Genomic DNA, 22,008 nt, shown 5'->3' on the forward strand with positions numbered 1-22,008 from the left:
GGAGACAAAGTATAACGCAACAACTGCTCTGCCTTCGTTTTCCGTGAATGATTGTTTTTGTTGTTTGTTCACGAAACAGAGATGCAATTAGGTGCCTTCTTTTCTATAAATGTGTAATGCAACTGCTTTTTTGTTGGGCTTGCTTTGTTTGTTGTGACTGCATGAAATGTGTCTGTGTTGTTGGCAAATGCATGTCTTCTTTGGATAGTTTCTTGTGTTAAATTGCGAGTGGCATTTGTTGTAGATCTATCATGGACAATTACAATTTTTGAACTCAGTAATTGGAATATTTTGTTATTCTGACAATTTTTTGTATTCACTTGCGATTGGCATTTTTTTGTATATCTGTCATGGGCAATTACAATTTCTTAAGCCAATAATTGGAATGTTTTATTATTAATAAGAAGCAAAAAAAGAACGAACAAGTAAAGAATTTGTGAAGATGAATAATATTGAAATTCAATGGTCTTTAAACCAAGCATTTTGCCACTTGGTGCAGCAAACAAAGCATTTTCCACTAAGAAAGACACATGCAATGAGCTAGGGGAACTCCTTGATCCAAATGAGGCAACTTCAAACCCAGCAAAGGATGTAGGAACGGACCATAGAGCTCTAGTAACCACAAATGGGAGGTTCATAGTGGGTGGGAATGCTTTGCCTGTACTGCACATCACTGAAATCACAGACGCGATCACGCATAGGTTCACTTTTGAGGGCAAGCTCCTCGTGAAGTATGGTACTTTCAAGGCAAAGAAGCCAAGTATGACATGCGTCTACTTGCAAACTTCACGGACCAACACAATTGTGAGATGATTACTTTAGTTGTCCCCCACTCCTTTATCCAGCAATACAAGGATGTTCTCATCCAGGACTCTTTCTACAAGATCGAGGGAGCGATAGTTAGTAGCAAGGGCACAGGCGAAGGAGGGAGCACGTACTACTCTTTGTATGTGGATGCAACTACACTCGTGGTGGTTAAGGGGGAGGAGTTTGAGGGGACTATCAACTTTGTGAATGACAACCATAGCAGAGTTTGCGCGCAATGTAGCTTGGAATCTAAGGATGAAACTTGGAACAAATTCCACTTTCATGGGCACAATAAGTGTTGTGATCATAAAGGTCGATGGAGACGGTGCTGCAGTAGATCAGTTGATCATTGCTAACGGGCCACGTGATGAAGACCGTTCCGTTGTAAGTTCCTCGCATTAGACAAATGTTGCTTAGTAAACCCTTCTTATTTTGGAAAATTCCATCGACCTCGTCTCAGGTAGATGTTCTTTGTCGAAGCACTTTCATCGAATTGCAACGCTCATGGCTGAATCCTTTGTCTCTGTAATAGCTCGCTTTTGTAGGTGAACGCAAGAGCATCCTCACACGCTTGGTGCAAGAGTACAATGAGGATGGGATTGTGGTGTACACACTCCAAAATGTCTCCTTCATGACATTAAAAAACACCTTGGCAGCATACTGGCAGAGATTTTAGACGGTGGCAAGAAGATGGAGCTCCAGGAAGTAGTCATGGCGCAAGTATCCAAACTTAGATATGGGCATTGACTCAAACTATTGTTTCTAGAAAAATCATTTGCTAACTTTTCTTGGCTTTTTAACCTGTAGGTCTCAGCTTTCTACGTTTCACGAATCTGAATGCACAGCTTGTGGAGTTCCAATGCGGGTCTTGTGGCAGCAAGCGAGTCAATCGTGACCTAGGTCGCCCCTTTTGCTTCACTTGCAAGTCTATCCAATTCATCTCCAAGGTTCCTCTCTTGAAAGGGTGTATTTATGGTCGCAATGGTGCAAACATCTCGGTGACCCTCCGTGGCATGCAAGTCGACAACCTGCTCTGTCTGCAAGCGCCTTTCCTCGAGTTGTACATCGAGACTGTTCTGAACGTACTGCTCGGCATCGATCCTACTAGAAGCTTCACTATTAACAACTCCGATCACTTGGTTGCATTCGAGCCGAACGCGTAAAGAGGCTATTGTACTTGCTTGGTGTTTGCAATACATTTGTGGCTTTGTCTGTCAGGGATTGTAAGCTGTTTATTCTTTGAACTTGCGACAATAGGGAAGAAGATAATTTTTCATTTGTCCAATGGATGAGCAATTTGACATAGAAGCTTTTGATGAACAAAAACACACAGCTTTTAAGTCATTGCACCCGAACAATCATGACATTGTGATATGCTTGCTTGACTTCTTTCCCACTCATACGTACGAGTCATTACTATAATCCTGGGAGTTTCCTTTTTGAAGAGGAAGTGGTATTTCAATCGTGTCCGTCTGCCTGTTGCTGTGTTTGTGAATTCAATCCAAGCAATAGGAGGATCTGTTTCCTTTGTCGCGAATCTAAAAATTGCATTGGCGCCGTTCACAAGCTCCTCTGGTATGTCAAGGTTGCCAGCGCACATTTCGACGATCATGCCAGGTTTGAGGAGCAACTCCTTGTGCAGCCCTCCTGACAACTTCGGGTTTGACAGGATCCGCACTATTTTGCTGCATGTTTTGTGCCTGATGTCCCTTGCTTCGATGGAGTGTGACTCTGTCGGCAAGCCGTGAAAATGTCTTGAATGTGAGCGTCTTTAGATGCGTTTGTGCAAAAAAGGTGGGGCATGTCGTGTTTGTTCGGGGGGTGTCGACAATACATGGTATTGATAAGCAAAATGTCAGCGGAGGTGTGTGAACCTATGTGCAAGCAGTTCAGCTGGTCGAGAAAATTGCTGTGCTATTGACGCATGGGCATGTCGAGCTCGTAGTAAATGGCATTTTCTTGTCAGGTTCAAGGATTTGCAGCCAGCATTGAAGGCTTACAAGAGAAGATCCAGTTGTCTTTTGTTGGACTAGCTTGGCAAATGTCTCCGCACAGTAGCACGTCAACTCTCCCGAATGGCGCCGAACGGTTGTCTTTTATGTCGCGCATCCGCATGTTAGCTGCAATGAACGTGTTCTGGCCTATCGCGATACCTCATCGAAGACGATTAGCTTGACGTCCTTGTACAACTGTGATAGCGAAGAGAAGAGGATAGAGTTGCTTAGTGATTATAATGTCTAGCGTGCTGCTACGCATCATAGTCTGTGTGCGCCTCTATGAGCTGGTCAAGAGATGTGTCTACGCCTCTGTTTCATCGCCATGTGGCGGCTCGGACCTACGCAAAGCTCCAGAAACCCTTCTCCCTCCCGAACCTCCGTCTACCTCCCCCGAACCTCCTGCGAAGCTCCCTCTTGCTCTCCTAGAACCTCCAAAATTACTCCACGTCGAAACCTCTCCTTAAAGAATAGAAAGAAGGTGCCCCTTAACATTCCAAAAAAAAAACAAGGTGAATGATATATCTATCATTCATCAAGCCTGCCCCTGCTTGAGGTGAAATGCCCAGAGTGAGCATTAAATTGGAGGCCCCAAATTCACGGACGTTGAAAGTGAAAAGCAAGAAGGAGATTAGGAGTGTGGAGAGAGGAGTAAATGCAAATGGCCCAAAAGTCATAAAGGGACCCCAAATCTTTAATTCTCTCTGCCAAGGTTTGGAGCAACTAATGGGAATTTCAAACAACCCGAAAAAACAAAAAAAAAAGGAATCTTCCCTTTAAAGACCAAATCATCACTAAGGCCTTCCCCAAAGGAGGAAAATGTTTTGGTGAAGTTTGAAGGGGCCGGAAGGCGAAGACTAAAATCATGGTGCTCTAAACATGGAATTGGAAAGGCCTTAAAAAAAACAAAATGAATTAAATAAAAAGGTATTTTCATTTCTACTTGAGCGTTGCCTTCACTTAGGCCTCCTCGTGGGTGGCAAGCCAAAAAAAACTTGCCGAGTTTATTAACCCAAAAAAAAAAACACAAACATGGGCCAACTACCATGCCCGTGGCCTACACTGCAAGAATTCAACCTCTAGGCAGACACAGACGCCTAGATTAGACTAGTCAGACTCTTCAGTATACTTCATGCCCATAATACTAGCATCAGCTAAGGCCGTCTTAACCGTGTGCATTACAATGGCATCCTTATTTCCTCAAAGTCATATATTTCCATCATAAAGATCGTATATATTGTAAAGAGTTCAAAGTCATGGTCCTGGGTACAACTGCCCTAAGCCCAACACCATGTACAATGCCATTGATAGTTGGGCTTTCCAAAGTGGACAAATAGTTGGCAAGCAATCTACTCAACAATAAATATGAAATTTATGGCCACAAAGCAGAGCATAATAGCCAATTGAGTTATCAAACAAAATCTGGCATATTGGGCACAAACAATTGTTTGGGCTATCGGAGGGAAGCGATTGCACTGCATATGGTTGAGAAGATGGATGCCGAAAAACAGCTAACCTCGCCTCCATATCTAGTTCTTCCAACTACTATTGTTGGTATTCTCATCATCGTTGGAAACACCATATGTGAATGGCCTGATATAGCATAAAGTAGGGTTAGTTAAAACCCATGCAATCTATAAAGGGTGCTCAACCCCAGACTTATAGGCTGTCTCTCTAGTCCTCTTTTCCCTCCCCTTTTCTCACACACCCTCTCAACTATTTAAATAGGGGTTCACAACTCACGTAGCATAGGAGGATAAGGCACACAATGGTGGCTATGACAAAATGTACCTGTGATTGCATATTCACATAATCACGTCCAACGCTTGGAAACCGAAAGACCATAAACTGAGTCGGAGTTGCATAATGAGATTATTTCTCTACATGCCTAGTTGAAGAGCCTGTAGGACCTCAACACACTGTTGTGACAAGAGCCCTACGATTCACTGTTTCATTAAATTAGATTTTACAACTATCTCGCGCGAATTAGATAGTACTTGTATGCCACTTAAAAGTTATTTTTGATGTGTTAATGAAGTAATTCATTCTGAAAATCTAGTTTTTAGTATTGACAATTATCTAAAATTATTGGAACTGTCGGTCTTTGTTAAATGAAAGCTCATTCCATGGAATTAGAATGTTGCCAAGTTGATTATGGATGTCCCAGCAAGATTATGGACTCAATTCAAGGGTATTATACTCATTTGCTAGAGATTCTTGTAGACCACTTTATTCAGATACACCTATTAGACCTTGAGTGGATTTTGACGAGTTGCAACTACCCCAAAGTTTGTTGGCAAAATTCTCAGATGTGTTTCTTCTTAAGTGACCTTATGGTTTTCCATCGTAGCGGGGTGTGGACCATAAGATAGAGCTTCTTCTTGGAGCTCCATCCATTTTCAAGCAATTGTACGAATTGAGTCTCAAAGAAGAAGATTACATTGCTAGGCAATAATTTGACTCTGCTTGCATCGGCAGTTTTTAGGCAATTCTTTGACTATGTTTGCATAGGACACATTCGCTTCAATGAATCTCCTTGGGGGTACCAATCATTTTGGTGGATAAAAAGGATAGTACTATGCTCATGTGCGTGGACTATAAAGGTTTTAGTTCTCATGTATGGCTCGAAAAATCTCGATGTTGAAAGTGAGGACCTACAATGCCCCATTAGAGACAAGAAAAATCCCTCTCCATCGGGCATTGCGGTTGTTAGCTCTTAAAATAATCAATATGAAGCTCAAAATGACGTTACCAGCTCTTCAAACGACGTCCAAAATAGGTTTCTGCAGTAGGCGCTCCATTGCACTCATGGGGACGAAGGCTGGGCTATGCCGATGACTTGCCAAGATGCTAGCATATTTGCCAAGTTAGCGGTTCGTGGGAAAGCCCTCTGAGGTGATCATGCAAAATAAATATCCTTTGTCTAGGATGGATGACCTCGTTCACCAAGCTTGATCTGCATACGAGGTAGCATAAGACAAATTTGGTTTCATAGGATTTTCCCACTTTTCCTAATACGGTCTTTAGATTTGTTTAGCCTCCTCCAATCTGCAGACTGAGACCATCCAATCTCTTGGCCCATGATTTTGGATCACATCCCTAGCTACAATTTTTGTCGTCGTAAGCTTTCCAAAAGCCACCGATTACTGTTACATTTGGGGATAAGCTCATCGCATCCATCATAGGTCCAATCACACAAATCTACATCTTCTCTTTTTCAATCACAAAAATATGTGTCTGCTCTCTCACACTGGGCACACGGAGGCCTTTTAGCAAGGTTGAGGCAAAAAAGGCAATTAGATGCCTGACTGATGCAAACAGACTGCACAGTCAGGTAAGGTCTGGTAGGGGATTTTAGTTTGAACATGTGCCCCTAACTCTGGCAGGGTCGAGCAAGCTTCCGGTAGACTTCAGCTAGCATGTGCCCAACTCTAGCCTTGACGGATTGCAAACGGAAACCTCTCATGTGCCCGATCTATCCTCTGAGACTGGGCCAATGCATGATGATGGGAAAGGATGTCCCTGAGTTTGATGTGATCCTTTTTAAAGTTTTCCCGCCAAGAACTCCAAATTAGGGTTCCATTTTCTTCCACAGCATTTTTTCCTCACTTGCCTGTGTCGATCTCCTAATGGGTTCCAATCAGAAGTCGAGGGTGAAAGACGATGGCGAACCGTCTAAACCCGCTAAGCGTCAGCGCAAGGTCGGCTTTTCTATCGGTACGTTGCCCTCCATCTTTCAAAATATTCCACTGCTGTCCAACTTTCGGTTTTCATTCCGGTAATCTAGCTTCGTTAAGTGATTGCTGGTTTCGGCAGTTCAATTGTTTCAGGAAGTGTCCAATTTAACAAGCGTTTGATATTCTTTTGAATTTGATTGTATGCAGACGTTGGCGTAGAGCCAAGTAGCTGTATAACTGTACGTCTTGGTGAGTTGATTTTTTCTTTGCTTTCTAGGCCACAATTTTTTAGGACTTCGATTCCTATGAATAGGACTGTATAATCCGTCTCTGGTAGCTTGTAAACAATTGGATTGGGATGTATCCTTTAAAGATTTGCTCAAGCTATTGTGGATTGGATTGTCTAACAAGCACGATTCCTTTGTTTCTTCGTTTGTTGATTCTTACGTGTCTTTTGAGATTTGCAATTAAACCGGCCGGAATAAAAAAAGTTCACGTTTTAGGAGCTATGATATTCAAATCATCATCGTCTTTAGAAGAACCTGGACCACTTCAGTGACGTAGCTATCTCTAAAACAATGGCATATCTGCAATTTATTCAGCACAGCGATTTTTCTAGCCCATATTAGCATTTTTAATTTTGCCCCGCTTTGCTGAAGGGAACGATAATTAAGGAGTTGACATGCAAGGTTATAGAACCTTTTAAATTTTTTTATTGAAGCTTCTCATTGACTGACTATGGAAAGTCATCATAGTGTCAAATAATTAGCGTCACTCTGGGTTAGCTTTTATGAATGCTAGATGCATGTTTTAATTTGCATGCAGGATATGGACCTTAATGTGGTACCTTCATGCTTATTATCATGCATTGTCGTACCAATAGGAGTCTTTTGACATTGTGCCTCTTCAGCACGATGTGTAATTCTCCAACGTAGGGTACATCATCAATCTAGAGGCCATGCATCGATGTAGCATGGATACATTGGAGAGCCAATTGTTACATACACTAAGGCCTAGCCAACTTGTTCCAAACATTTGTATTTTTAAAGTAATTTTGAATCTTTGTTGTAGGGTAATTGTTGCTTCCTATAAAGAATGTGTGCAAGATGAAGTCACCGTGTTATTAGACCTTCACAAGATTTTGAATATGCTTAAAGCTAGAATCAATTGAATTTATTGTGCACGTTAAAATAGCTCTTTGAAAAACATCCACATGGATGAGCTTTCTACGTTTGAGGTTGAAGGCAAGGAGAAAAAGATATGCATGTAAATTAACATAGCTTTGTACGAATTGAAGCAAGCACCTCTTGATTCATTTGGAACAAATAAGGTAAGCTTTGCAACTTATGGTAGTAAACCGACCACTTCTAGTTGTGGGTTTATTTCACCCTCAAAGGGCGTGCCAAAGGGTCTTTAGGCGTCAAAAACCTCCTTGCAAACATGTGTGGGCTATAGCCACTAAGCTAGGATTTCCTTCTGTCCCTATATTAGGCTCTCTTTGGGAGGAGAGGGCATATTGATGAGGTTAGCCCCTTCTAATCACGCCCCAACACAACATGACATGATTTGAGGTGATTGCCCTCATTAACATGCTCCTCCCCATCCCCCCTTAGTGATCAATTATGCCCAATTTTTTTTCCTCCCCTAAATTATATTTTGTTAGATATGGGGCATGCTGTGCCAATACACAAGTTGTGAAAATTTTGTTTTTGTTAGATTTTTGGACATATTGTGTCAATACACAAGTTAAACAAAGAGCTAGAAGTGAACTATTCAACTATGAATGCTATTTGGTTACATAATTGTGTTAATAGAATGTCCACAGTATGTGACAAACATTACCGTGTTTGAGTGCAGCCTCAAAGGCCACAGCCAAGATCGCAAAGGAATCATAATGTCATTGTTAAGCAATTGACTCTTGGAGAGAGAATGGCTTAGACCAACAAGCAAACTCAAGTAAATTCACCTTGTAATATGTATATTTGTTCACATGTCATTGGGTAGGGGTGGAACTCAACAACATCCGTTTATTGGTGTGCCTTCATGTGCTGATCCTTAAAACGTTCATTGCGTGTTCCTTGAGTTCATGCACAAACTTTTTTGTTCACCTTTGCATGTGTTGGTTAAAGTATTAGCCAACCAAGCTATTTCTTGTCTTTCTAGGAACATACATAGGTGACTAAACATGTAAAACTGGTTGCTTATGAATCTTTTGAGCTTGATATAGCATGTAGGCGATTGAGAGACCCTTTTTGATAGGCCAAGTCACATCTACCTTGATGGGGTGTAGTAGTTTGGCAAGAATCATATTCTAATTAAACATACATCTGGAAATCCCTTAGGGTTGAGCTAGCAGCTCCTCTTCTAGCTGTAGGCCCAATACTTCAAGCCACCCTTGAGCTTGAGGTCTGGATTACCATGCTAGCTTGCCAGCATCATAGTCAAATCATGCATCTTTGCTTGCCTCCCAGCTGTAAGTTCAGTATTTCAAGCCACCCTAAGTAGATTACCATGTTTGCTTGCCAAGATCATGGTTAGATCATACCACATGACCCTTCCCCTAGCTACAGCTCCCTAGGCAACAGGTCTAACATCCACATGAGACATCCATCTCTAGGATGCTCAAGACAATCCAATACAAAGTCCTAGGCTTATATTTATAGGCCTAGCCTAGCTATCTTTAGCAATAAGCCCTAATGGCAGTGCCTGGAATTATGCATGTGGTGCTTTTCACAAAAGGCTCTGCTTTTCCTTTGAGCCATGCTTTTCCCATAATAGCTTACTTTCACTTCGCCTTTAATGGATCAACTCTCGTCCATTGGATCTAAACCTCATCCATGCGAGCTCAGCAGCCTTGACCCTAAACTTTTGGTTAGGCCTTGTTTAGCCTTGTTATGGACATAACAACCTCTTGGAGAATATGTGGGGGCTTGAGGCATGTACCACACGCATAATTCCAGGCGCTACCGCTTCTGAGCATTGTCCAGTTGTGTGTAGCCTACAATAGCCGCCTACTAGCATTCATCAACTAACAGCAGTTCCACAGCTGTAAGGAGCACCAACAGTCAGACTTTAGCATGCAGCAGTTCAATCTCTTCATTGAGGAGCAAGCCTTAGATTAGTGACAGCCGTTTTTTTCATTCCGTCTTAGTTGTATTCCAGACCTAGTGGCAAACAGTTGTATTCTTTGTGCACTTCGTGATTGCCAAGGCCATGAATGAGAGAGTGAGGTCCTTTTTCTGGGTTAAATCCCCTTCCATTCTGGGCTGAATGTTTGGACTTTACAATTGTCCTCTGCGCCTCGTGTGACTGGCACTTCGATTGCCATTGCTTGCCTGACACCTTGCTGATTAACTGGCCTGGCTACCTAGCAGCCCACTGGTTTCCTATGAGCTGTGTGGCACTGCATATTTCCCCTCCTCCACCCATCGGCTGACTTATTTGGTCTATCAAGGTATATTACAGATAAGCTCACCCTTCTTGCAAACAAACTAAGAGCTTTGCACACATTAGTCCTTTCTCTTTCTTGAATGCTGGCCACTGGTCCAGAATCTTCTTTTATTGCACACATGAGAAGGTGTATCACCTTTCTTGAATTCTCATATGAATTTTTGAGGGATTAAGACTTCATGATTTCAGTTTAGTTTATATATATATATATATTTGCAGTAAATTAATTTATTTCATTCGAAACATAAAACCAGAGGCGAGAACTAATATGAATAAACAACCATGGGGGTGGTCTATAATCCCACATCATCCCAAGTATAGTAAAATGAAAAAACAAGGAATGTTCCTAGGTCCTCATGAATGCTATCCATCTCTCTCAAGCAAGTGCAGAGGTCTCAATGCATCTCTCCCATTGACTCCGAATAGTAAAAATGAGATCAGTCCAAATGGAAGCCATTAAAAAACAAATAACTGAAATGGAAACTTTCTCTAGTTGATCAAAGTCAACTCTCTCTGACCAGAGTCAACGTAAAATATTTCTCTTTATTTCTTGGGATAAGTAGAATTCCGTGATAGCTAATAGTCTGAGCGTAAGACAAAATGGACCACAATAACCTTTTAGTCTCTAACCATGGAGAATGCACGGATACATGCTATATATCAGTGTAAAGCTCTCGCCAAGCTTTATCGAATGAGTACATTAGATCTCGCTTCCAGCCACTTTTATCAGAGTATCACGCAAGACAGGTATCTGGTAGAATAAAATATCCAGGGTTACATGCTCTGGCAGCCTTATGTATGTTCCTCTCTGATATTTTGTTTGCACACTAATATTAGCAACACTGCCGTGCAATGAAATCTTTCAGCAAATACACAGAAAACCATTTCTCACAAACCTTTCATGATGGTTGTCTAAATATTTTGAGTCTATTTGAGATATGTGCGACAATGTCTGCACCTTTCAGAGTCTGTAAATTTAAAGCTCTGCAGTGTTACAATGTCCAATTTTTTGCTTACCAAATAATACAAAAATTTTCAAGACTGGCCTTTAAAGTGTTTAAGAAGTTTAAACTACAGCCAGATGCTATTTCTGTAATGACACCTGACCTTTAAGCCACTATTTTATTTGAGCTCAAGGTCTGGCTGAACATTGGGAATTTCTGGAATTCTGGCTGCACCATTTTAATACTAGCTGATGCTGAGTTAGGTTGTATGTTCAGTAAGCTCAGCTGAAGAAATGCAAGAAGGTTCTGGAACAGATTTCGTGGCCTCAGAATTTTCTCCAGATTTTGCCGAGCGATTTTTTGGAGAAGAAGGCAAGATATATGGGTACAAGGATCTTAAGGTAATCCATATTTTTGTGCGCCTCTGTTTTTATATGTACGCTGGTGAGCAGCAAGCTACACAAATGTGATTTTCCACTTTTCTGTGGCATCCATTATGAAGATTTCATTCTGTTCCTTCTTAATGCAGATCATAATATGGCTTCATGCCCTCTCTTTTCATGCGTATGTGGACATCAACCACTGTGAAAAATTACAGGCAAGTCTCTTGCAACTTGCAAGTCCATGGCTTTGATGCCTAGTTTCTTGCATGGTCTGTTTACTGTGCTTTGTAACGCTAGAACATAACGTAAATGCAATCAGGAGGGTCTAAACAGGGTTCAGGACAAGGGAAGCAGAAAACTACAGACTTGAAGAAAGTGTTCAAGGTGGGCTTCATCAGTGAAATATGTTTTCAACATTTATTTGTCTTTTCCATGTCATTTTGCAAATGCAAGGAGATATTTTGTTTCTCAGGAGGTCTTTGGAGCTGGATTGGTAGAGGAACGTGACACATTTGTCCAAAGCCTGAGTTCCAATAATAAACTCATGTATGGCATGTGGTAGGCTTTGATCATTAATCTACAATTCATATGCTAGTCCTTTGTTATATCATTCTGATACATTATTGTAAGTGCAGTGATGTTATCCACCACTGTGGAAAAAGGCTTGCCTCTTGGAGGAAGACAGAGGACGGTCAGTCGTGGATAAAAGTTGATGATGGGACTCGCGATGTCAATAAGGAGGTAAGGGGTCTGAAGTCTGGAGCTTATTGTGAAAGTATTTTTGGCTGCTACTTGAAAGCATCACAACTTTTAATTGAGCTGTAGCCTGGGTCACAGCTGGCGTGTTCTGTAACTTAGAACTCTTGTGACTTACTTAATTGGGCCTCCTATTTTTCTCATGGTGGTTAAGATTTTCTTGCAACACAGTCAACTGTCGCCCAAAATACATGCTGTTAGATTTAGAAGAAGCTTTATATAAAAGTGGTTGTTCGTGGAGAAAGAATTGATTACAAGCACATATAGTTCTGAGAGAATAACCCTGTCAACTCAAGGTCACCATGTGGATCACTTGTGCAGATTTGCCATCCAAAAGACACCTTCTGTATTAGCTTCTGCAGCTTACCAAAGTCAAATAACCTTCAGTCTACCAACTACGTGTTATATGATGTCATGCAGCTACTATTATGTAAACATTTGGCTGCTGGGATATAAACAGAGAAAGATATACTTTACTAGTAATCAACTCGTAGCTTGAATGAAGAGACACCAACCCTTAGGTTATCATTTTTTCTCAAGAGATCCGAACCCTTAGGTTATCCTTTTTTTCCCATCCTCTCCCAAGTACGATTTTTATTTTTTAATGCTATAGGGGATATCCTTAATTTGTTGTTCTATGTGAAAAGGTCCTTTCTTGGATTTACTTTTTGAAATTTGCGAGTATGGACTGATTCTTGTAGATTTTATGGAGGAACCTTTGACTGCAAACTTAACTTTCAACCCAGGTTGTCATTGTGCAATCGAACATTCAATTCCATTATAGTACTTCAAAAAGATGTACTTTTGATAGGAATGCCTTTGTTTTGTAGAAGGTGGAACCTTTCTTGGGAGTGAACTTCAAATAGTGCCAAGTTCCAATTAACTCCACTATGTTTTGTGTTTTAGAGGATGAGTTTTTGGCATGTTCCTGGATTTATCTAGATATATGTGCAAGAGTTCATCCCTCCTTGGGGCTTGACATGAGTAGAGCCAACTATCGATGATAGAATTGCCTCCATAGAGTAAAGGGGAAAGATTGCCATTACACCTGAAATGCTTTGACACATGCACAATGGTGCAAGATCACTTTTGGTTTGGGGAATGGCATGCAATAATTCATTTTAGAGCTTAGCAAATTGAATTTACTTTTTTTAAACTTATGTTATACTTATACTGGTGGTCCGTGACGAGAATGACGCTATGTGTTGTGTCATCCTAGGCTAATGGCCCTAAAGGCAGTTCTGTGTTTGATTATTCTTAGTCTTAAAAACATATCATAATTGTAAACTATCTTTAGAGTATATGAGTTCAACAGAATACTCGCATTCAATACGCTCACGATGGAGACAATGCATGTCGCTTAAATTGAAGGATGAGATTTCAGCTTCGACATTTTAGTTTCCGGACCACAATGTGTGCCGATCAAAGTCAGCCTTTGGCTGTCTACAAATTTTGTGAAGGCTGTCCATATAAAATTTGTTTGTCTTGGTGCTAAAAATGATTTCTAAGGTGCCAAAGATGCGTGGGAAAGCCCATGCACGCTTTTCAACTGGTTGGCATGAAATGATAGAGGAGCAATTGATGTTAAAAATGATTTCTAAGGTGCCAAAGATGCGTGGGAAAGCCCATGCACGCTTTTAGCCCATGAACGCTTTTCAACTGGTTGGCATGAAATGATAGAGGAGCAATTGACGTTATTGACACTTATTAAGTGAGCAAAGATTTGACATTTTTAATGTTTGATCGGGAAATAATCGGTAATTTCATCAGTTGGGCTTGTGTTGTGCTTGCATTACCATCCTCAATGTGACATATTGCTTGAAAAGTCCAAGTTAGAGCTGTGAATTAACCTCTTGAAAGAGTCATGGTTTAGGTATTCATCACATTTTGAGGCAGACTGTCGATTTGGGGAGAAATTATTAGCATCCCACTGGTTCTTTTGTCATGGGTTCTTGGGGAGCTTTGTATGGTGATGGGGCAGGAAGTCAACTCGGATACTGGATCTTCTGGGCCCTTTGTGGCCATCTGCCCATAGTTGTGTCTTGGATTCCCATAATACTCTCAAGAAGTCAGGTCCCTTAGCAGTATCTACTTTGTGCACTGTGTCTGGCATTCTCTCATTTGTGAAGCAATCAAACAAAAGATCCTACAAGGTGACCATATATGTTTAGTGTATTATATGGGGCGTCTGTTCCCTGTATAATCTTTTTCTGCATGCTTGGACATGCAGTTAACCTTACCTTTGCAGCAGCATACCACAACTAGTGTGAATCAGTTTACTGGCTCGTTGTATGGATTCAGGGGTTGCTTTTGTGCAGACCTATCTTCAGCATTCCATTGCAGGCAGGCAGGCAGGCAGGCAGGCAGGCAGGCATCACTGAATCAACAAGTTGGCTAAGGTCAGGGGGAGTACAAAGGGTGGTAATGAGGCTACCATTCATTTGGGAACCATAAATGCAACTGAGATGAGGCTCCTTCAGCCAAGAACATGATGAACAAGGTCTCCAATGGGATTTCTACCAGAAGGGGTGACATGTAAGATGGGGTGGGCCAGAAGAGGCATGCATTGCAGTCTTGCTATCAGATATGTGTTTGCACTAGTCACAAGGATACTAGAAGCGAAGAGAGGTTTAGCCAATAGATTGCCAAGAGTTAGGGCATGAGCTTGGCAGGGTTTGTGAAGTAATCCATAGACCCAGAGAGCTGTGAAGGTCTGTGGCAAGAAGTTTGGTAAGTGCTGTATTAGTGTGACTAACTTACAATGTGACTGAGAAAGGGTTTGTGGCAGGAAGTTGGTAAGTGGCTTGGTAAGCTATGAGCTGACTCAGAGAGGACTTTGATAGATTATGATGGATAGGCTGACATGCTTCCTGCTGACATAGAGTTTAATATATCATTTCAAAACTTGCAATATAGGTAGGCCCTTCAGGCCTATATTGTGCGCAGGTGTGATCTTGCTACATTCAAGAGTTTTTTTGCTGATTTTTACAGGATTTGGTTGCCTGCATAATCTTCATTTGCTAGAAGATCCTTCCTGTTTTGAAAGGGTAGTTATGAGCTGCTAGCTCTGAAGTTGGGGTGCTAGGGAATGTAAAAACATTGGCGTTTGAAGGTTCTGAAGTTAGGTTGCGATAAGAAAATTTGTTTTACATATAGTCTTATGGAAATGCAATGCACTCTCTTTGAATGCAGATTTTGTTGATGGATTTGAGTGCAAGCCAAATCAAGGAATGGCATTCACGCTTGACACCTATTGTACTCATGTTTATTGAAGGTGAGATAGATCTGTCGCTTGACGTTTGTTCCAAGTGCCAGTTGAAATCTGTGGAAGTTTTGTGAGGCTCTGAACTTGGGGATCGTGCTCATAACTGGAATAAGGTTTGAGGATATATTTGAATGACCTTTGTATGTCACATGCCTGTGGTCAGGAAGTCTGCTGCTCTCAAGCTACCAAGCATCCACTGTGCTTGCACAATGCATAACCCCCCCCCCCCCCCGGCCCACACACACACACACACACACACATCCCTCTTTTTTTCCCCTTTTTTGTTTGTTCTCTTTTTCTCTCAGGTTCTCCTCCTTGTTGCTTTCAAGCTACCAAGCATCCCAATTCCTTCCAGCAGATAAAGCTTTATGTGTCCGTAGACCTGTTCTCTCTCTGTCTCTCCCCTTCCCGGCCCTCCCCCCTCCTCCCCTCTTTCTCTTTCTAAAGATTGTTAATGGAAGATGCAGGTCTATCACTTTTCTATGACAATCACTATCTTCACCATAGTCACAAATATCAAAAAAACAAGTCAGCATAAAATTCCTCGGCCCTACCAACACCTCGTTGTCTTAGTGTCGCTTTGGATTTTGGACTACTTTTTGATTAGCCTTCTCCTTTAGTGCTAGCCTTCGTCATGGCTGAGTTTGCCCTCACCTCCGGAGTGCCGACAGAAACTCAGTACGAAGACTTTGTATTAAAGGTTGCTCAAGTATGTGTGGGTGTGTGGATTTGTATGTGTGAGAGCATACTTTTATACTATGGTCTACACCCATTGCTGGGTGCTGATGACGTCAGTGGGGATGTCATTTTAGCTAGTCCCTGCTATGCGTAATGGAGTTTATGGTTTTCAATCTTATGAGTGACTATCGTGAGATTGAAACTGCAATATGTTGTGTTTTTAGAGTTTGGGAATGTTCCTGGATTCATCTAGGTATATATCGTCTTTGAAGAGTGCTGTCACTTAGAAGAAATTAGAAGACTAAACATAGGCTGTTCACCAAGTCCTCACTGTTTATTACTTCAAGGCACGGTTATCAATGCATCGTGTTTGAATTTTGGGGGGAGCTTCTACGGGATCTCCTCCACTATCTGAAGCACAAGCTGAAGGTAATATCTAATGTTCAAGTGATAGCAATTGAAATTACTTTTAAGTTTTAAAATGGAAATTACAGAACTCCTAATGAAATGGGTTCAGAATCAAACTTGGACCACATCCAGGTTGGGCCTAGCTACCCTTGCCTTGGCTGCTCATTTCAGTTGATATTAGAGCCACTCTGCCGCCAAAATTCAGGTACTTTTCCTTGTCGGCATGAGGACTTGACTCTGTATATCTTGGGGCTCACCTTCTTCGCCTGAATCTTGATGTGTCTGCAAAGGATTTGGATTTTGGTGCATGCAGGCACAAATCTTCCTCTTATGAAGAAGTCATGCCTCTGGATAGAGAATTCTGGTTAGGCTTCTCAAAGGTAGCCTGTTTACAAAGCTACTACCTTTCTTAAAGTATGCACTTAAAGTGTACTTTACTTCAACAATAGTATCCTTTGCTTTTACACTCCAGTGGACATCAATTCCTAATCTTTTACTTGGGCTTTTTGTGGAAAGCAAAGGTGGCTAATGCTTGAGAAGATTTGTGGCTTGCATGGAGCCTTTTCTTGCATGCAGAGGATCAAGGGACGGTTCATGTTTGTTTTGAGTGCATGGGCGACCCTGTTGAAGCTGCTTTTTAAGGCCAAATTAGACAAAAATTCGCCCATTTCCAGCAGCTTCTCACCAAATCTTTGTGCATTCCTGTGGACAGCTCCCTTGTGTTCATTCCTGCTTGCTTGCTCAACTCCATCTTTAGCTACTCCCCCTCCAAAGCTCCTTGCCATCATTGTGTCTTGCCCTGTTGTGAGGTTTGAGAGTCTTGGTGCTAAATCCAGCCAGAAATTCTCTTGTGATGGCCCTGATTGCTATGGATTCATCTTTGGATCCCCCGCAGGTGCCTGTGGAGTGTGCAACATGATGAATCACCTCCTCCTTAGCCGTCTTTGCTCGAGCCATCCATATCTTAGCTTATGGTTCAGCTGAGCTCTATGAACTAGATGATTACAAATCTGCAGCATATGTGCCCACTGTGCCATAGGCGCATCTACAAATTTCTCTTGATTCCTTTGCTAGGGAGAAGAAAAAAAGGCAGTCTTGGGTTAACCGTTGGGATGCACACTTCAATTCGAATCTGTTCTAGGAGTTGAAGAGGACATTGAAAGAACACCTCTCTTGGGCTGAATTTAAAGTTAAATTCACAGAGAAGTTCTTGAAAGAACTTATGAATTGGAGGTTTTTTTCAAAGCCAACAGGCTTGTCATGATGAAATACGATTGGAGGCATTTAACAACGAATTTATTTTGTTGCATCGCAAGTTTGTTATGTTTTCTGACCAGGTATGGAGATTGTTCGACTACAGCAGTCTCCCAAGACTTGAACGAATTTCGTCTCAATAAACTCACATCATTGGAGGATGTAATTCATTTTGCGAAGACCTATGCTGATACCATTGTGTTGCAAGGCAACAAAGGTTCATAGTGCATTGTCACATGGTAATTTTAAGGGCCATCATCAAAAGAATAATAACGAGCAAATCGTGGCCTTGCACTTGCACCAATACAGCTCATCCTGCAAACTTTCCTGAGAAGCAGCAGTGGGGATTTAGGAAACTTTGTGAAGGACAAGAAGCAGTACCTCTGCTTCAAATGTCACAACACTGGTCCTATCGCCAAGTGTTGTACCTTTGTTGGTAAAAGAGGTTTCATATAGTGAAGGTTTCCATGCTAGCTATGTCTGCTGAAAATTTCAGCATTGATTTGTTTACATCTGGCATGACTTATGATAGTTGTGATTTGTTTTTCAATGACGTTTGGCCCACACGATCTTTTATTTTGGCCCTTTCATTTGTTGAATTCTGAGTATGATGTTCCATAATTCCTAAAGTCTTAACATTTTATCGGCTTTTTTTGGCTTGGTAAATTAAAGTCCTTTGTGATGTTTCTGTTTCCAACTTTTAGAAAACGTCTATCCAAACTTTGTATGGCTGTGCAAGTTGATGAGGGCCATCTTCAAGGTGGGTGGAGTTCCCTTGATTCAAGAAGATCTAGAGTCTTCGTACTAGCTTATGCCAACCATGAGTATGCCAGTGGAACCATCAAGAAGGAATAAAGGGAGATGCTATAAGCAAGCATGGAGCTTTTCTCACAATTTTCAGGCATATATCAGTTACCAATAGTGTCGCAGACCTTCATGAGCTGAGAATAATGGACATCTCTGTTTGTCTGAGCACCAAAGCAGGGCATCATCTTGAGCTAGGAGGAATCGACACCTCTACTTTGAGACCTTTTCTGAGCATCTGCAGTGCATCTTCTTGAATGCACTACCGACTGCATCATCTTGAATGCACTACCGACGGCATAGAATGGACCTCTGCTCTTAGATGTGATTGCTTGTTAGAATATTGGGGCCTGTTTGCTGTAGCCAAACCCGCAGTGGAATGATGGGTGGCCATGGATCGCACTTCCTCTAGATCACACAACATGTGCACACAAGTATACCTGGGAAGCCAGACAAGTCTGGAGATGTTACACAGCCAAGTAGACAGCCAAAAGGAATGCACATATCGTACTCCAAAAGAAATGATCATAGTACAGAATGTTGCCTTGCCCTCAATATCCTTACATTTATAGCCACAGGGCTGTTTAGATCTAGGACCAAAAGAGGCATATCTGCTGCTGTTCTACTGATGCTTGCTCCTTGTTACATGCCCTACGGAAGGGTCTTCAGTGGCTTCTGTGTGAGCTCTAGGTGGCTACTGCTTGATGCCAAACAAAAGTCCATTTATATAATGGAGAGGGGGCTGGTCAGTCTGCCTCCCTTCTGGCCCTCTTTCTGCCTTGACCTGAAGTTGAGGGCCGACCCACAATTAGGGCCAGCTTCTGTGAGGGCTGCGGACGGACTGTGTAAACATGGCTAACCAGTTCTTTCAAACCCGACCCCCATGTGGCAGACTTTTTCCCTGGTCAGTCATGTTTTGGTCCTTCCATGGCCGTATGAGCCCCATATGGACTTTGCATTTCCACTTATGTGGCTGGGGCTGTATGTGCTGCTCATGATCCCACGAGGATCTTATGCCCCCATGAGCCACTCCTTATCTCCATTGTGCAGCTCTTCATGCTGCCTATGTGGCAGCCAGCAGGCTGCCCATGTAGCAGCCCCTTGATGTCGAGATATGCCCATGTGGCACCTACTACACATGCCCATGTAACAGCCTTACTTAGCGCTACCCTCTTGCACCCAGAAGTCTTTGCTATTGTGGTAATTAACCCAGAAGTCTGTGCATCTGTCATTCTCTTTGTTGTTTATATGTTGATTTTGCGGTCCAAATTCCTACTTGTGGCTTCTTTTGTGCTTCAAAACTCTATTGGTGGCCTCAAATTAACCTTTTAACATAAGCTTGCTGTGTAGGCTTGTGGCTACTACATATGCTACATTGCCTCCATTAGCAAAACCCATTATACTAAGTGTATCCATATAAGCAAACCTACAAAAGTTGTTCAAGGTAAAAGAAGGAATCACTTATGTGAGACGGGTGGTGATAACACTGCTTCTACAATTGTTGTGCACACTTGTACTCCCCCATTGAACTTCAAGGAGTTTGTGGCAAGGGGGGCAGGTTGTGCAGCATTCAGCTGCTGGGTTTGGGCTGTACCGATTTGATTGGGTTCTTTGCTGCGTCTGTGTTTATCTTTGGAGTAGATGTGGTCTTGTGGTTTCTGCATATGCTAGCTCTAGGGGAATCCCTCACATTCCTACCAAGGAACTTATTTGGTACCTTCATTCAGGCAGCTATAAATTAAGGAGAAATTGGGTCAAAATATCCTGAAGATAATTCTAGTTTTTTGAATGTCTCCTTTCAAGCACCCGTTGCAAAAGGTCACTTGTGTCATTTGTTCTATGTGCCTGCTACATTTTCATTGGATTCCTGGATATGTTGTGACTTTCTCTAGAGGTTTGTATAAAGTTTGTCATTTTATGACTATGATTGCGTTTTGTGATACTGGTAGGCCTTGGATATATTTTCTTTAAAACTGTGGGTGTGTTTTGTGATAGCTGGTAGGCCAATAGAAGAGCAGGATCCAAGATGGGAGGTGTATGTGAATCTGGAGAAGAGATCGTGTGAACCTGATAGCCCTTGGAAAGTAGTTGGTTTCTGTACCGTGTATAACTTCTTTAAATATCCTGACAGTACGAGGCTCCGTGTCAGTCAGGCAAGTTACGAGTGAACCTTGCTTTTTTTATGCAATGTATTCAGCTGTGTGCTATACTTGTCATATCTCTGATATATCTCTACTGATATCTTTGACGTTTTTTGCAGATTATGGTGCTTCCTCCATATCAAGGAAAACAGAATGGCCTTTATCTTCTAGAGGCAGTGTACAAGACAGCTTTCCAGCGGAATTGCTATGATGTGACCATGGAAGAACCATCTGAGAGCTTACAGGAGTTACGAGACTGCATGGATGTGCTACGTATACTCTCCTTTGAACCGGCAAATGCTGAAGTGCAGTCTCTTCTCAAGAGATTAGGAGCAGACAGCAAGATGCAGAATCTTGATGGAAGTTTTGAAGAATGGTTGCCTTCACATAATCTTGTTGAAGCAGTAAGGAAGAACTTCAAAATAAGCAAGGCGCAGCTGCATCGGTGCTGGGAGGTTTTGCTCTCTCTACACCTGTCTAAGATTGACATGGAGGCACAAGGTATGTTGAGAAACCTTGTTGCATGGCGCTTGAAGGTTGAACTTTTTGGAAAGCCAAAGAACACAAAGGTAAGTGACAATAAGCAGATTATTGACACAGAGAATGAGTATGATAGCTCCAAGACATTTATAATGTGCAAAGTGAAAACCTCCCTCCAAGGTGCCACAGATGAGGACAGAGAAGTTCAGAAACAAGTGGAAGAGACTTTGGCAGTTGATGGTGAAACTGATGCTGAAAAGGAACTGCAGGAGTTTATTGAGGAGCGAAAGGAAGAGATAGAACGAGTAGTAGCAAAGGTTATGCAACTGTCCAAGTCTGCTGCTCAGAACTAGATATTCTGATTCAAATATCTACTACTAAGAGTTCCAAATAGTTCAATGGCACGCTAAATGGGATCTTGATTGCAGACATTTAAAGAGAAACTGGTGCCTTGCTCATATAATGCGGGTTTAGGTAGCTATCTTTAAATTACTTCTGGCATGTATTCATTTGAGAGGTGTAGGAGTGCAAGCTGTGCTGTTGCAGGCTTTGCTACAGTCATTTGTCTGGTGAAGATTTATTGGATATCTTTTACAACAGGGTCTCAATGTGCACGGTTGTGGATCCAACCTTAAGGTGCACGTTAAGGATGATTTTGTATGCCTGGAGAACTCAAGCCTTGTAACTCTGACACAATCATACTAAAAGATAAAATTTCTTTTATTAATGGGGGATTGTGGTGGTACAAAATTATCAATCTCTGGAATGACATGGCACATGATCCCTGTACTTGAAACACAATCTTTTATTCATTACTGTACAGATAAAGTTGAGGGCTACAAGGAACTAAAGTCCATATTTCAAGTTTGTTTGTTTGTTGTGGGAGGAAGGGGGGGGATGGTGCACTTTTAAGTCTATGGAATGCAACAGATTTGCGTAGCTAGTGTAGGGGCCTCCTGGACTAACA

At 41.8% G+C, this 22,008-nt stretch overlaps 1 protein-coding gene across 2 annotated transcripts; it reads left to right on the forward strand.

Moving 5' to 3' along the window:
• Window positions 1-6,213: 6,213 nt before the first annotated feature.
• Window positions 6,214-21,760, forward strand: HAG2 (histone acetyltransferase of the GNAT family 2). Of its 2 annotated transcripts, none has more exons than XM_087388982.1 (10): window positions 6,214-6,518; window positions 6,686-6,727; window positions 11,149-11,273; window positions 11,402-11,470; window positions 11,589-11,639; window positions 11,728-11,801; window positions 11,891-11,996; window positions 15,204-15,285; window positions 20,416-20,573; window positions 20,681-21,759. In XM_087388982.1, the coding sequence occupies exons 1-10, from the start codon at window positions 6,431-6,433 to the stop codon at window positions 21,392-21,394; spliced, it is 1,509 nt and encodes a 502-aa protein (XP_087245108.1). In that variant the 5' UTR covers window positions 6,214-6,430; the 3' UTR covers window positions 21,395-21,759. The 2 variants fall into 2 exon arrangements, with proteins under 2 accessions (XP_087245108.1, XP_087245110.1); XM_087388984.1 differs by having other exon boundaries at window positions 6,489-6,518; window positions 11,136-11,273; window positions 20,681-21,760.
• The last annotated feature ends 248 nt before the right edge of the window (window positions 21,761-22,008 follow it).

Source organism: Dipteris shenzhenensis, chromosome 17 (genome assembly GCF_047967505.1).
Source record: "Dipteris shenzhenensis isolate YYH24624 ecotype China chromosome 17, Dip_SZ_1.0, whole genome shotgun sequence".
NCBI lineage: Eukaryota > Viridiplantae > Streptophyta > Polypodiopsida > Gleicheniales > Dipteridaceae > Dipteris > Dipteris shenzhenensis.